Below are 14,977 nucleotides of genomic sequence, written 5' to 3' on the forward strand. Positions count from 1 at the left end.
CAGATCTTCAAGATACAAGTAAGTTTGTGGTAAAGACCTTGACATTGATAGCAGCTGGTAGACCTCCCCTCCTCATCCAGGGGTGCTCCTCCACAAGCTCTCGCCGCTGGTCTGAGGTGAAGTGAGGCTGGTTCTTTTGCATCTGCCTTAACCTTTCCTTGTCCTCCCGCAGAACCCTCTGGATATCCCTGCAGGTCAGAAAGCACAACAAATCAAAGTCATGGCAAAGTATGTAACCTTACTTTTTTTTTTACTGTAAAATATCTGTATTAAGAAAGGCCTCCTTGTTCTGTTTTAAATCACACCTTGTTCTAAAGTTGACTTCATGCATGACTCACCTGGATGGCATTTGATACGTCATCATGACTTTGTCGTCAGCATTGGCCATGAGCAGCCAGAGTGGCTCTTGAAGAACATATTTAATGAAATGATCTCCGTCCCCTTGTGATGAGACTTGGGCCTGGGACTGACAACTGTCAGAGCTCCCCTCGCCTCTCATCTTGGTTTTGGCCTTCGTCTTGTGATCATGCTCCAGGGAATCAACACTGCCAAAGTATTTACTTGTGTTGCTGCTTCCTGTACACGGTCAAAGAGAGACGAGGGCAAAATCAAAAACAGATCAAACGTAGGAACTGTTAAGAAATTAAAATAATATTTTAATACCAGCTTATCAGAAATAAGGAGTGAAATTAAAGTATACTGGGGGTTATTTGTCAAACTTAAAAGGTTATTGACCTGTTCTGCTCCCAGAAGCTCCACTAGCTGATGTTCCACAGCCTGAGCCGGATCCTAAGCCTGACCCTGAGCCTGAACCAGAGCCAGAACCTGATCCCATGGAGCCGGAGGTGGCTGATCCCGTGCCAGAGTGAGAGTCCTCCTGCTCCTGCAGCAGGATGTCTAGCAAGTCACAGGATGAGGAGTTTCCATCGCTGTGGGCTCCATCTCCTGGAGAATCCACCTGAAACACAAGAAAGCCAACCATCAGAGACAAAGCCTCAAACTTCAGAGTTACCATATAAAACCTTTTATATGTGAATGTGTAAGAACCATGTATTTATGAAGCTGCTAAATGGATTTAAACTTGAAGCACTAATCCACAGTCATGAATGATAATGGCATCTCTCACCTGTTGGAGACTTTCTGTCTTGGATGTTCCTCCCATCTTTTCCCCTGCTGCTACTGAACTGTTGCCCTGGATTCCAGCTGAGGGTACTGTGCTGTCCTGTCTTTCCACTGACCGCTGTCCCTCCTCCATGCTTAGCAGGTTGAGCTGCAGCGGCGAGCTGCATCGCGACTCAAACAGTGGCGGTGATGTAGCAGGCTCCCTCGCTCCAGAGGCCGGGGTGGAGGAGCGTGAAGCTGCTCCTTCTCGGGGCTCCGCCGCCAGGGCTTTAGGAGGCTCGGCGGTAAGGCTGTAGGTGAAGGGTTGGGCTGGATACGGGGCTTGAGCCACAAACTGAGTCTGCACTGGGAAAGACGGCTGGGCAGCAAAGGGTTGTTGGGTAGTGTAGGCAGGTTGAGGGGTCTGGAAAGGCTGCTGAGTAGTGTAAGCAGTCTGAGGAGCCTGGAAAGGCTGGGGGGTAGAAAAGGGGGTCTGAGCAGTTTGGAATGGCTGCTGGGGGGTGAAAGCAGTCTGTACAGGGAACGGCTGCTGGCCATTGAAAGGGGCCTGTGTTTGCATGGTGTAGGCTGGCTGTGGAGGCTGAAAGGGTTGTGGAGTTGTGTAAGAAGGTTGTGTCTGGGTCTGCTCAGAGAAGAACATGGGTCTTGGAGCAGCCCCCAGCTGCCCTATTTGACCTAACTGTCCTATTTGGGGAAAGAGGTAATTGGGTAACACCAAAGCCACCATAGGTGTAACAATAGGTGCAGGAAATGCTGTGGCAGTGGGTGGGGCTTGAGTGCTCTGACCTTCTCCAAATCCTGCAGAAAGAGAGGGGTCAGGGCGGGGAGCCTGAGCCGGGGCAGTGGGTGCTGGGGGGTAGAGAGGGTAGGCAGGCACCATGGCTGGGTAGGAAACATTAAAAGCTGACTGGGATGCTTCTGAAGGAGACCACGACGTTTGGTTGAGACCCTGCAGAGGGGGCCGGGGTTTGCGATTTGATATAGCACTGTCTGATGAGTCAGGATGCTTCATCCGGGGCTTCTTGGACTTCCTGTTACGGTTGCCTTTCTTGGCAGTAGTCTCTGGCCTGGTGGGGCCCTGTTTGGCAGTGCCTCGTGGTCCAGTTGTTTCTGAGATAACACAGAGATCAGATAATTAATATCAGGTAAAACTTTACAATGCTACTAACTAGAATTTTGGCTCTCCTGCATAAACTAAGGACTAAACTGGCTACTGTAGGCATGCACAGTGTTTTCTGCACAATGTCAGTGTTGGCAGAGAATTGCTCAAAGAGTAAATTTTCTGTACAAGAAGATATGCGCTTTTTGCTGATTTGTACAGCTGATTCATAAACCATACATATTTGGCAGAATTAGTTTTTTTCAAGCCTCCCTATTCATCACATAACTTGGAAAGATCTCTCACAAAATGTGCCATGCTTTGGTAGCAGTGGTAAACCTTGTACATAGACTGGATTTAGCCTGACCCTGCTGTCAATGAACTGAATTTTTGGTCCTATCTACAGATTGTAACAGCTGGTAAATATCACTAAATATGTAATTATTATGCCTTGAAACAGCACTGTAAATACCTCAAATGTTAAATCAGCATACCTTCAGCGATGACTGGACCTCTCTGCTTGTGCAGATATGTGGAACAGTCCTTCTGGAAGGCCCTGGCATTATGGACCTCTCTGAAGCGGTTGAGGAAGGCTTGCTCCTCTTTCTGCGTGTGTGCAGCCAACACCTGTTTAGTCAACCCCAGCCGCTTGTAGGCCTCCTTCTCCTGGCTGGGTGGGGACACCACGCTGACAGGCAGAGGTGGGGGTGCAGGACTCTCTGCCACGTCTTCAATAATTTCTGTGGAAAGAAGAAGAAGATGTAAATATAAGATAGAGAATTGTTCATGTATCATATGCTGTACTGGGTATGTGTCACATGTCAACACTCACCAGACTCTGGCTGGGGTTTCTTGTCTCCCACATGGACGATGGTGCTGCTATAGCTGCACTGCGAGGTGATAGACACTACGCTCTCAGCTTTGCTGGGCAAAGTGAGGGGTGCTAGGGTACCGCCGACCACAGCAGCTGCTCCAGATGGAGGCTTTTTGGATGCTTTCATGTTTGATAGACCCGGCTGAGCATCAAGCATCAAAGTGTCTGTATTGGGAGAGAAAATCCTGTTAACTCCAGACTTACTGAGCAGTTGAACACGTACGTGTGCACAGTTGTAAACATCAGTCTTATATCCATTATCATTTTTGGAAATGTTACAATGAATCTAAGTGCAGCTCAACTTCAACTACATTACTTACCAACATCAGTTCTCTTCATTTCATTATCATCTTAGTAGCTAATGTGACTAATAGAAAGTTCAGGCTTCTATCTAATATGGCTATTGCTGCTAATTCTAAGCACGCTGTGACCATCATTTATGAAATTATAGACATCCAAGCCATAAATGCATGCTATCCATTGTTGTTGCTTGCTTGCTTCCTGCACCTTCCTCTTTTCTATTTATTTATCTACCTCTTCTCTTTTTTGTATCTCCCACTTCTCTCTTTCTGCATTTTCCACTTCTCTCTTCATGCACCCCCCTCTTCTGTCTTTCAGCATTTCTCTCTATCCCTTCATAACCCCAACACTGCTTCAGCTGAGTGCCAGTTAAAACAAAGTTTTTTGTTGTCACTGAAACTTTGCTTTGTTCTGAGGTCATGGTGGATTAATGAGTCTATCTTTATAACTAATACAACAAAGAGTACTGTCTAGATCTGCCCTCTTTGTAAGGTGTCTTGAGAAAACTTTGGTAATCTATTATCATTCCATAAATGGATTATTTATTAAGCTTTTTTCATGCGCATACCTGGATTTGTGTCCTGAGGCCCATGCATGCCATCATCTAAGACCTTCTTTTCATCATCTGAGTTAGAGGAGGTGGTGTTTGAAGAGAACTGGTACTTCCGCTTCACTGTGATGGGGATGTTACAACTCTCCAGGTACCTGAGAGAGAAAAATATGTTTAATCAGAGAGTTCATGCCTCACATATTAGACCTTTTAACAGTCATGCTTCAAAATAACAGACATTAGCCCTCACCTGATGACACTATCGAGGCAGCTGATCTGCTGGTACGAGTGGACTGTCTGGTCCTTACAGGGGAAGTCCTCAATGGTGGCTGCAGCACTGTCTCTAGTCTGTAGAGGGGGCGCCGAGTCCTTCAGGCGAACTACTGGACTCTTCTGAGCCACAACTGGGAGGAAAGACAGGGACACGTCAGAAATGCACAAAGGTAGACAGAAAGTTAATGCAAATATATGAAGCCAGATATTCAACAGTTTAGCTTTGTTCTGCTTTAAATTTGATATTTCATTATGTTTGACTGCCATGCAAATAATTCATTATTCCTGCAGAATGTGCATCCATATAACCCTGACTACTTTATTTTAGAGAATGAGATGATAGAGAGAGATACACCTCATCTTTAGATGTTTTTAGGTACAACTTTAAGACTTTTTGATGATGGCTCAAAGCCGAGGGACATTTTGTGAGAAGATCCTGAAGTCTGAGGGAAAAGTGCAATCAAATAGTTTGTTGTACTGCTATGATTTGCCTTTCTGGCCTAAATTACTTGTGTTTAACTTAGAGATTCTCCTTGTGAGGAACTTTCAAAACCACTACATAAAGTCATCATTTCAGTGAACTCACTGTCAGCTGCCTTCTTCAGCTCAGGTTTGGAAGGTGATGGTAGAGGTGAAGATGAAGGGGAACGAAGGCCGACCTGGGAGTCCTGGTTCTTCAGCATGTGAACCCCTTTACAAATCTCCTGGAACGTCCTGGGAGGCTTGGTCTTGCCTGTCTCCTCTGCAGTCTTCTTTGCTGTGATGTTCCCATTGCTTTCGCTGGATGAACTAATGCTCACCAACTGCTCGTGGGAACCATTGCTGCCATGGCTGCCATAACCACTGGAGCCCATGTTATGGACCGGCTGCAGGTAGAGAATATTTTTATAATAACCGTCACATATAGGTATGAAAATGTCTATTTAAGTGGGAGAAAAGAGTGTTTTTGTGTGCCATACCTGGAGCAGCAGCCGGTGTATCTGTTCACTTATTTCCTGGATGTCTGAGTCCATGATCTTCCCTCCATGAAAAGCTGGTGCAGCAAACACATCTTCATTCACAGGACCCCTGAAAAACACAACCGCACTGTCAGCCAGCATGTTCAAAATGACCTATATTAAAACAACAACTATTCAAATGGTCACACCAGGATACTCACATTCGAACTTTGTGCCTGCCGATGACAAAGGAGACCTTGCGGCTCCAGGGGTTTACAAAGCTGGACCAGCTGGTGTCGATAGTGATGTACTCGCCATTTCTTGCACAGAAGCGGATCGAGGAGTGGTCAAACGGCTGACCTGCATACTGCAGCACTGTTGGCAACAAATGATAAAGCATGCATTAGAGACAACAATAAGGATGAGGTTTCTGCTTGTTAAAAGATAGTTTTTCCTCGCCACTGAATCTAAAATAATTGTTGCCTAGTTCTGAGCTCAGGCTGGGTCTACCTTTAAAAAGACTGTAAAGTACTGTAGCCCCAGTATATAAGCTGCAGTCTGTTTTTGAAATCTGTCAACTATCGACTATCTTGCCCATTAATTCAGTAGTTGAGCTCTCGGCCTGAAAGTTGCACTGCCCTCCTCTGCCCATCACCTGCTGTCCTTACTAAGTAGTGTTCTTTGTCAAATTAGCGCTACACAAGGTTTATTTACTCAACAATATACTTTGTTTTCTTTAAATGCATGGTTATGACGAAACAAGGGGGAAAAGCGGTTAAAAAGTGGCGCAAACCACCGCCAGTGTGGTTTGTGTTATGTATTCCAGCACGTTCTTCAGGTGTCTCAGCACTTTATACTGGTATAAAAGTCACCCTATGGATAAGCTGTAGCCAACTTTTCAGATGAAAAATAGGTATTGAAAAGCAATAACATAGAGTACATTCTTGATCTGCCTAAATTGGTGGTATACAAATAAGGACTGATGTGAGTGACTGAAAGGATTTAATGTGAGGCATCTCAGTCGTTTTACATGGTTCAGTAATAGTACTGAACTATTTCAATACTTCAAAGCATCTCAAACTGGTTATCAATGAGGCAACTACAATCTTGACTCCAGTATTAACCGATTACAAAACTAGAAAGTAAGTCAAAAGTAAATAAATAATTTTATCAAATTATGTCAGTGAAGGTGTTCTTACCCTTTCGATGTACAGCTAGCATCAGTGGTCGGTCACTTGGGTGTAAATTGAGCAGCACAGGGGTCCCGATCAGGTCCTGAGGGAGGTAACCCAACAAAGGAACAGCCCTGAAGAAAAAAAAACATCAAAATGTTAACCAAAGGGAAAAAACATCATGAACATGGTTGTGGTTCTTGCTGTGCACCTCTTAGGTCTCAGATTCTCCTTCTCTAAAATAAATAAACCAACCACCAACAAAAGATTGCTTTTTTCTGGTTGCCACTGGCTTTTTAAATGTGTAATTTCTTTTAAACCTCTTCTTTTATTAGTTTCTTTCATGTTGTATTTCTTGTTGATTGGATCAAATTTACTGTTCGCTGACAAACAAAGTGCTCCTCACAGGGATAATAAAGACGACCATAGACTACTTTATCAGTTTTCCATGCAACAAAAGCAAAGTGCAGCCTACACAATGAGAAGGAAACAGCTGTACTCACCTCTCATCCACATCCTGGAACACACAGTTAGGGGTGTGCGTTGTGGTGAAGATCCGCTTGTCAGGGGGGATTCTGGGTGCTGGTGAGAGAAAAGAAAGAAAGAAAGCATGCAATGGTGACTCTAGTACAGCTGCTTTATTCAATTTTTAATTATTGCTATATTAATAATCAGGCAATAAATGCTATTTGAACTGATCAGTTCATAAAACATTTGGATAACATTTTGAAATGGAGAAATACTAGTTATTATATGTAAAGTGATTATCATATATGCCAGTTGCCACAGCTCTGCTCATACTTCTCTACAATTACAGTTATCCACATGAATCATAAGTTTGATTGAATGAAAATTCTTTCTTAACTTAGTAAAAGTGACTGAAGTCACACTGATCACTTGTTTGACGAACAGTCAAGAGGTGCATAACTTTAAACAAAGCTGCTGAATGAATTGTGGAACAGTGTTTGGTCCAGTGTATCCTAGAGAAGATAATGACAGAAGTAGAGCAGCTTCTTTCCTCATTATTTAGAGAATTTAAACAGCTCCAATTATGGCATACTCAAATACTACTGAGTTGTTTCACTCAGTTATTAACCTTCATAAACAAAAAGGACCAGATGGACCTTGTATCTAGGAAACTAGAGAAGAAATAAACAAAATGGAGGATTCTTACCAGTGGAAACGGAAATTTTTTATCAAGTTTTCCAAACCCTGTGTGCTCTTGGAGAAGTTCTAGTGACCACCCTGGATGCTTACTAAGAGTGTTAATCCAGATACGTCATTGCTGATTCACAAAATGTGTTTCCACTGCAAAAATTGCAGTTTCCTTAAATCAATTCCCTGATTTTTCCACCTCCTCTAAGAATATATTTTTTTCTGATATAAGTAGTATTAATTTTCCATTTTCAAGTGTTTCCAGGCACTTTTTCTGTAAGCAACTTGAAAATGTACATACAAACTGGTGGCTAGAAATCCCACTACTGTAATGTCAGACTATCTGAGAATGGGACTCACCTTCATATCCAGAGTGCACCCTTTCAGCCAGCAGGAGGCAGCAGAACTGTTCCTCGCCCAGCTCAGCATCCTGGACTTTCATTAGGTAAGGAGTCATACGGAATGGATAGTACTGGAGATCTCCTTCATGCTCCTTTCCACCACTGCAGGATAAAGAAATGTTTCAGTCACTGTTTGCTAAAAGTATAATGAGTCCTAATGCAAAGATGCTTTCAAAAGATGTAATACTTTGCATCCAAAATTTGGAGCCATTTTGCAAACTAACAAAAACTTTTCTTCAGTTGTTTAATATTGAAAAAAAATAAGAAATGACGCTTTGCATGCTGAAGTTTTTTAAATTTATATAACTGCAATGACATCACAATTTCAACTGTAGCTGTAATGTCCTCAATGGCCACTAGATGGCGAAACAGTTGCAAAGCTCACAGCTGCTGACTTCCTCCCTCTTCTCAGTGACACTGTGCTGACTCAGAGCTTGTTTGAGCAGGAAACTATGGATCAAAGAAGCTGCAGCCACTGCCACTCACCTGATGCGGCAAAAGAAGGATTTCTCCTGCATGCACTCCGTGGGAGACGACTCTGAATTAGAGAGAGAGAAGGTGGGATGAATATATCACCAAATGCATAAGACTGACTACCTGTTAACCCCCCTCCTCTCTGTTAGTCATCCATATTTAACAGACTGTGGACAAGACTGCCTCTTTAACAAAAAAATACGTAAACAAAGTGAGATGCTATAGAGTCAAGAGTTTTCTGCTCTTATGCAACTGAAAATTACAGTCCAAATTACATAGAGATCCTTTCTACTTTGACATAGCTGTAGCAATAACTGCCTCCATGTCAAATTATAGTAAATTGTTACGACTTCAAAATCACCCTTAATACCAAAATTGCACTTAAAAACTGCAGCTTTAGATGTCAGAAGGCAACAACAAACTCAAAAAACAGTTACATAAATGATGAAGACGCAAATTTCTGATAGCTGATTTTGGATTAGGAATGTTTATCATTTGGATGTACTGCTCTTACAGACAGAGCCACTACTAACAGCTCTAACATGCAATGCCAAAAATAACATCATAAGACATTGAAGGGCATCTGCAAAGGGTTGCATTAGCTCTACATGACAGTAACCAAGGGTTACACCAATGTATAATTATGTGTCATCTGATTATGTGGCAAGTGTGTGTGAGTGGGCTTGTCTGTTATTGGGTGATTGAGCATGTTAATGTAATATGTGCTATGTGTGTATGAGCATGTGTGTGGGGGTGGGTCATGTGTAGGAAATAGATGCTTGTGCTTGCAGGTGTTACAGATCGTGTTCCATGTGGCCTCTCCACGTGCCCTTTCATAGGTGATGGAGATAATTTCAAACAGTATAAGGGAGACTGTTTCAATTTTGAATAAAATATACAAGATTACAATAATTATAATTAATATCTGGGGAGAGTTAATACCTGCTCCAGTGCACATGCTCCATGAGGGCAGGCGGTAAGGTGTGGTGAAGCTGTAGAACACACTGACGTCCTGCGGCGTTAAAAACTCCACAAACTTGGCGTTGTTAAACACTTCACGTTTGCAATTCAAGATGGTTGCCGCCTGGTCCGAAATGTAAACAATCTTCCCCGTGATAAGTGAGACAGCCACAGCAAATATATCCTGTACATTCAGACAAAGAACAACTTTCAATTCATGATACATTACGGTGTTTTCAACACCAGGTACACGTACAGTCAACAAAGTGTATTTTGTTTTGTTTTTTCCTTATACAGTATAATCCACATCTACAAGGAAGAGTAAGAGTCATTTTAAGAAAGACATCAGCTGTAGAGTTCCTCCTGTAAATGCACCAATTGCGGTGCAACATCTCTTGTTAAAACTTTAGCTTCTTATGCTGAAGTTTTAAAAGCTTTCTTCAGAAATAGTATTGTCAATAATCAGGCTCAACACAAACGAAGAGTAGGAAACAGAGAAAAAAAATGTATCCAGATGTTTTCAGGGTCAGATCATGATGTCAGTTTTATAAATATTCTTTCTTATTCTGATTTTTAAAACTCATTTTTAAGTAACAGAAAACCAAACTTTGTCCCATCTATATTTTTCAATATACAAATACTGTGTGAAAGTCCTGTCATTTTTTTTTCCTTTGAAAAAACCTTTTGATAAATACATGTAGTATGTAAATATTTGTCAAAATATTTTAAGCATCAAACATTTAATACTTGCATTCTGATCTACTTTATTAAATGGATTTGAAAATTTTCTGCACCACTTGAAAATTATGATTTTGCGTCCTCTACTGTGTTTTTAATCTATTTTAGTGTTTTTCATGCACATTTTTACACAGGGATTTTCACTTTAAAACAAGTAGACTAAAAAGAGTATTCCTACAGCTGCAGCTTTACACAAGTAGCCTGTTCATATATAATTTTGACAGTATTGTTTATAAACTGGTAAAAATGACAAAATTGTAAAATTACAACAATGTAAAACAAAAATAATTGAAACTCTGACGTTATTCCACTTGGAGCTCTCTGTTTTATCCTTGGAGACAGACAGCGTGAGACCATTGAACAGTGCCTGCGTTTTTAAATCTTAAATTGTTGTTTGTTGTTGTGTTATAGCTCCCACACGTCTTATTGAAAACACTGTTGCACCTCTAAAATTGTATGTTTTAATCTATGCTGTCATTTCTTTGAAAATTCTTATGGCATGTGCTGCTGACCTCTTGGCCAGGTAACCCTTGTGTAAGAGATCCTGATCTCAATGTTTTTTTTTGTTTTTTTTTTTTAAATCTGGTTAAATAAAAAATACATTGCCCCATTTCAATATGCCAGACACAACTGATGTATTAGCTAGTGTTAAAGAAAATTAAAACTCACACAATTCTCCATTCCCTTAGCTTAAAAACAAATAAATGTTATAATTTTCCACTCTTCAGAAATTTCTCTTGTATTGAAGGTAGGTTCATGAGATACTTACAGTGTTTTTGAGGGTGTACTCAGAGGTTATGCTATTGATTTCTTCAATAGTGTAGGAGGAGACATCAAACCCTGGTGGCTGACTGTCATTAATCATCAGCATCTGGTAGTACTCCTCATTGGCTGCAAAACAATGAGACAATCAATCAGTGCGAGCGTGCAGTCTGAGGTCAGTTTTCCTTTTACCATGCAGACAGAGCTCTACTTTTTCATTCAGAATCTAAGAAACCTTCTGCTAACTCTGCAGTGTAACCACTGTTAACATAGCTGCTGTTTACAAACAACATAAAGACATGAACGAGCATGTGTTTGAAAAAAAGTTCCGATAGAAGCAGGTCTTACCTTTCACCTGTTTGACACATCGCAGGGCATACTTGAGCGTGTTGACGGTGCTGGACTTGCCCTTGCTCCTCTTTTCTGATGGTAAGTGCATCTTGAGCTCCTTTAGGGTCTTGAAGACCTCCTTCTGTGTCTTAGCTTTGGCTGACTGTTCGCTACTGCAGGGTGAGCATGAGACAAATACACGTGCGTCAGAATGACAAGGTCTCACCATTGCCCTCACAGTCTGGAAGAGCATGGCTTTCCAGTATAGAAAGGTTGGGGTATAAAACCAGAGGGTTGAGGGGACTACATCTTTAAACAGCTGCATGCATGTTTGTCCAGCAACAAACTGTACATCTTAAACAGAAATACAGTAAGTAAGTCTAGCACTATCGTAGTTTAGACTTTCTAAATGCAGAAAGTGGAGTCCAGGCATTCTGATTCAATTGCATGATGAAAGTGAAGTTTTAAGCTTTTTACTAACCTGCATCCGCTGGTTGATGGATTGTCCTGCTCCGAGCTCACCAGACTGAAGGCATTGGAGCTGCTTGGCGGCGATGGGCTGTGAGAGTTGGAGCTGTAACCATAAATAACATATTGTGTTATTGAAGATGAACAGAGAGATCATAAACCAGAACATTGTGAAAGCACGGTAAGACCGCCAAAACAAAAGGTAAGACCAAACAAATAAAGTCAAGGACTTGAATGTGTTTGTGGTACTCTCTAAAACAGGCCATCTGTATTCCCTGAATAAATAAGACTATAAAAATATGGGCAGTAGCTAGCAGGTGCAAACAGGAGGGTCAAACAGGTCCATCTTTGTGTTTGTATAAAAGAAAGGCACAGAGAGTTCATAATAAGTACAAACTTGCTCAGCATCATATATAAACTACCCTTTTCTCTTAAATATCTTTGAACTGACTTCCAAGCTGTGGCACCTATGCAGTGTCCATAAGAGACTTACTAAAAGACTGTAACACATTACTAAAATCCTAAAAGTTTCACCTGTCATTCCAATAATTTGTAGCCTACTTTACCTTGCTGTCACAATAAATAGCAACAGAGAATGTGTGGAGGAGAGAGAGGGGAAAAACGTGCAGAAAATGATCAGGGTCAGACACAAACCCCAGACATCTGGGGTTAAGCATATCATCTGACTACTAAGCTAAACTGGTACTCATTCATGTACAGTGAGTCCCTTTCCAACACAGAGATGGTACTAAGGGGGCTGCACGGGTATATTTAGCAAAATGTTTCTTTTTCTCCCTTTCTTGTATATAATCACTCATCTTAGCTGGAATCCTCAAAAGCGAGGGATGGGGGGACATCTCCCACCATGTGCCTCCTGTAAATGCACCACTTAAGATACATATGACATCGCATGTTTATAGTGAAGCTTCTTAGGCTGGCATTTCTCTACAGCTGCTTTCTTTGGAGTTATTGTCCACTTATAAGGGTTCCAGCCCCAAAGAGGTCCAATCCTATTGTTTTTGTGTTGGTTTGGGATTACTATTATTGTATTCTGATTAAAACAGGAAGTCCTGTTCGTTAGCTTCTCAAGACATGTAAACCCAATGCACCAAATAGTGAAAGTGTAATTAAGGAAGAGAAAAGCAATTTTTGAAAGGCCACACCCCTCGCATTATAAGTCAAATGAGCACCATTTCCACTTAACAGTCCAGATCATTTCAGTGTGTTACACATTTATCTAGCTACTTTCTCACAGCCAATATATCAGGTGTAAATCCATCCTTTTTCTATACCGTATATCCCGTTAGGGGTCGCGGGGCGGCAGGAGCCTATCCCAGCTGTCATTGGGCGAGAGGTGGGGTACACCCTGGACTAATTGCCAGATAATCGCAGAGCTGACATATAGAGACGGACAACCAAGCACGCTCACACTCACACCTACAGCCAATTTAGAGTGATCGATTAACCTAACAAGCATGTCTTTGGTGGTGGGAGGAAGCTGGAGTACCCGGAGAGAACCCACGCATGCACGGGAAACTCCACACAGAAAGGCGCTAACCCCTGCGCCGCTGTGTAGACCTCAGGTGTAAATATCAGCACAAAATGTTCATATCTGCCAATAAATGCAGGACACTTAGGCATACACCCAACCGTGATCAGCTGACAGCCAGCTCATGCCAGTAATCGCCTCCCACAATCACAGCTCTTTCTCTCAGCACAGCGATGTACGTAAATATTACACCCTTCTCACTAATCCCTGATTGCATTAATGCTGATGCACCATGCTGCTGCTGGCAAAGCTTAACCTCCTCCACCCCAGCCTTTGAACTCTGAATGTATCTTTGTTAAATTAACTTGTCATAAAAATAAGCATCTAACCATTGGAAATATTTATAGACCTCCAAATTCTCCTTCAGAATCCACTGAATGTATATTGTCTACCATTAACTCTCTTGATCGCCCAGGAGAAATGATTATATTTGGTGACTTTAACAAAAACTGGCTTGATAGTGCAGCTGGCAAAGACAAAAATCTATTCAGTAGCACAAATCTTACACAAATTATTACAGAACCAACTAGAGTGCATTTAACATCAGAGACTCTATTGGACTGGATTTTGGTCACACATCCTGACAGAATTGCAAAATCAGGGGTTTTACCAGACAGCCTAAGTGATCACTCAATCATTTTTTTGGGTCTGGAAAATTAAAATTCCATGCCTCCCCCAAGTTCATAAAAGTGGGGAGGTTCAAAAATTTCAATGTTGAAAACTTTATTGATGATGTCACTGCTATAAACTGGGATAGATTTCAGCTAATACCCACTGTTAATGATGCTTGGGACTACTTCTATACTGAGCTTAATGAAGTTATTAATAGGCATGCTCCCCGGACAACAATGAGAGTTAAGGGTAGACATTTACCGTGGATAAATGCCGAACTCATTTGCTTATTCAAAGAAAGGGACAAGGCATGGGAAAAATACCAATACACAAAGGATATTGCTGACCTGAACATATATACACATTTGCACAACTCAAACAAGGAACGCAAAATCCAGGTATTATAAAGATTTGTTAGCTGATGGTTTTAACAACCCCCAAAAATTCTGGAATATCATTAATACCATGATCAATAAATCTTCTAAAAGCTCAACTATACATATACGAGTAAATAAAGAAACGCTAAAGGATCCTAATTTGATAGTTGATGCCTTCAGTCAGCATTTCTCTAAGATTGTTAGCCCAAACCCTTTTCCCTCTCCCCATCATAATCCCACACTGAGCAACCCCGTCTGTGACACCCCCTTTTTCTTTACCCCCATCAGTCCAAGTGATGTCCAGCAGGTCATAGACGGACTTAGCCCAAGCAGTGGTGCCGGCCCTGGTGGCCTGGAGATCATCACATCAATCTGGTTTCAGGCCCAATTTCTCTACAACCACAGCTCTGTCAAAACTTACAAATGATATCATATCTGCCTCAGACAATAACAAACTCACCGGTGCCATATTCATAGACCTGGCCAAGGCTTTCGACACGGTTGATCACTATCTTCTATTGGACAAACTTCATAACATTGGACTATCTCGCAGTGCTCTCCTCTGGTTTAACTCCTATCTCCATCACAGACATCAGTGTGTCAGTCTTTCAGGCACTCAGTCTGACTTTTTACTGGTTGAAAAGGGCATGCCACAAGGCTCCTCTCTAGGTCCATTACTCTTCTGTATTTTTATTAATGATTTGCCATAAATTTGTTTCAATTCTCAAATTCAACTATACGCCACAGTCATCTACACTACCAGGACTGACATTTCTCAACTTCAGGCAACACTACAAACCAACTTTGCCAATGTACAAAATTG

At 41.7% G+C, this 14,977-nt stretch overlaps 1 protein-coding gene across 2 annotated transcripts in view; it reads right to left on the reverse strand.

Annotated features, from left to right (window-relative positions):
- The window catches only part of LOC121526424 (period circadian protein homolog 2-like), a 32,293-nt gene that overhangs the window by 4,300 nt on the left and 13,016 nt on the right, over window positions 1–14,977 (reverse strand). For both annotated transcript variants that reach the window (XM_041813005.1, XM_041813014.1), the window contains exons 3-21: window positions 11,630–11,722; window positions 11,167–11,321; window positions 10,826–10,947; window positions 9,301–9,502; window positions 8,371–8,422; window positions 7,844–7,986; window positions 6,832–6,910; window positions 6,356–6,462; window positions 5,378–5,531; window positions 5,178–5,286; window positions 4,805–5,084; window positions 4,196–4,349; window positions 3,964–4,100; window positions 3,054–3,260; window positions 2,716–2,961; window positions 1,127–2,232; window positions 736–958; window positions 339–576; window positions 38–188 (exon numbers count right to left, since the gene is read on the reverse strand). In XM_041813005.1, the coding sequence (XP_041668939.1) occupies window positions 38–188; window positions 339–576; window positions 736–958; window positions 1,127–2,232; window positions 2,716–2,961; window positions 3,054–3,260; window positions 3,964–4,100; window positions 4,196–4,349; window positions 4,805–5,084; window positions 5,178–5,286; window positions 5,378–5,531; window positions 6,356–6,462; window positions 6,832–6,910; window positions 7,844–7,986; window positions 8,371–8,422; window positions 9,301–9,502; window positions 10,826–10,947; window positions 11,167–11,321; window positions 11,630–11,722 (3,958 nt within the window). The remainder of the gene's footprint in view (window positions 1–37; window positions 189–338; window positions 577–735; window positions 959–1,126; window positions 2,233–2,715; window positions 2,962–3,053; window positions 3,261–3,963; window positions 4,101–4,195; window positions 4,350–4,804; window positions 5,085–5,177; window positions 5,287–5,377; window positions 5,532–6,355; window positions 6,463–6,831; window positions 6,911–7,843; window positions 7,987–8,370; window positions 8,423–9,300; window positions 9,503–10,825; window positions 10,948–11,166; window positions 11,322–11,629; window positions 11,723–14,977) is intronic.

The sequence above is a fragment of the Cheilinus undulatus genome, linkage group 2, assembly GCF_018320785.1.
Source record: "Cheilinus undulatus linkage group 2, ASM1832078v1, whole genome shotgun sequence".
Taxonomy (NCBI): domain Eukaryota; kingdom Metazoa; phylum Chordata; class Actinopteri; order Labriformes; family Labridae; genus Cheilinus; species Cheilinus undulatus.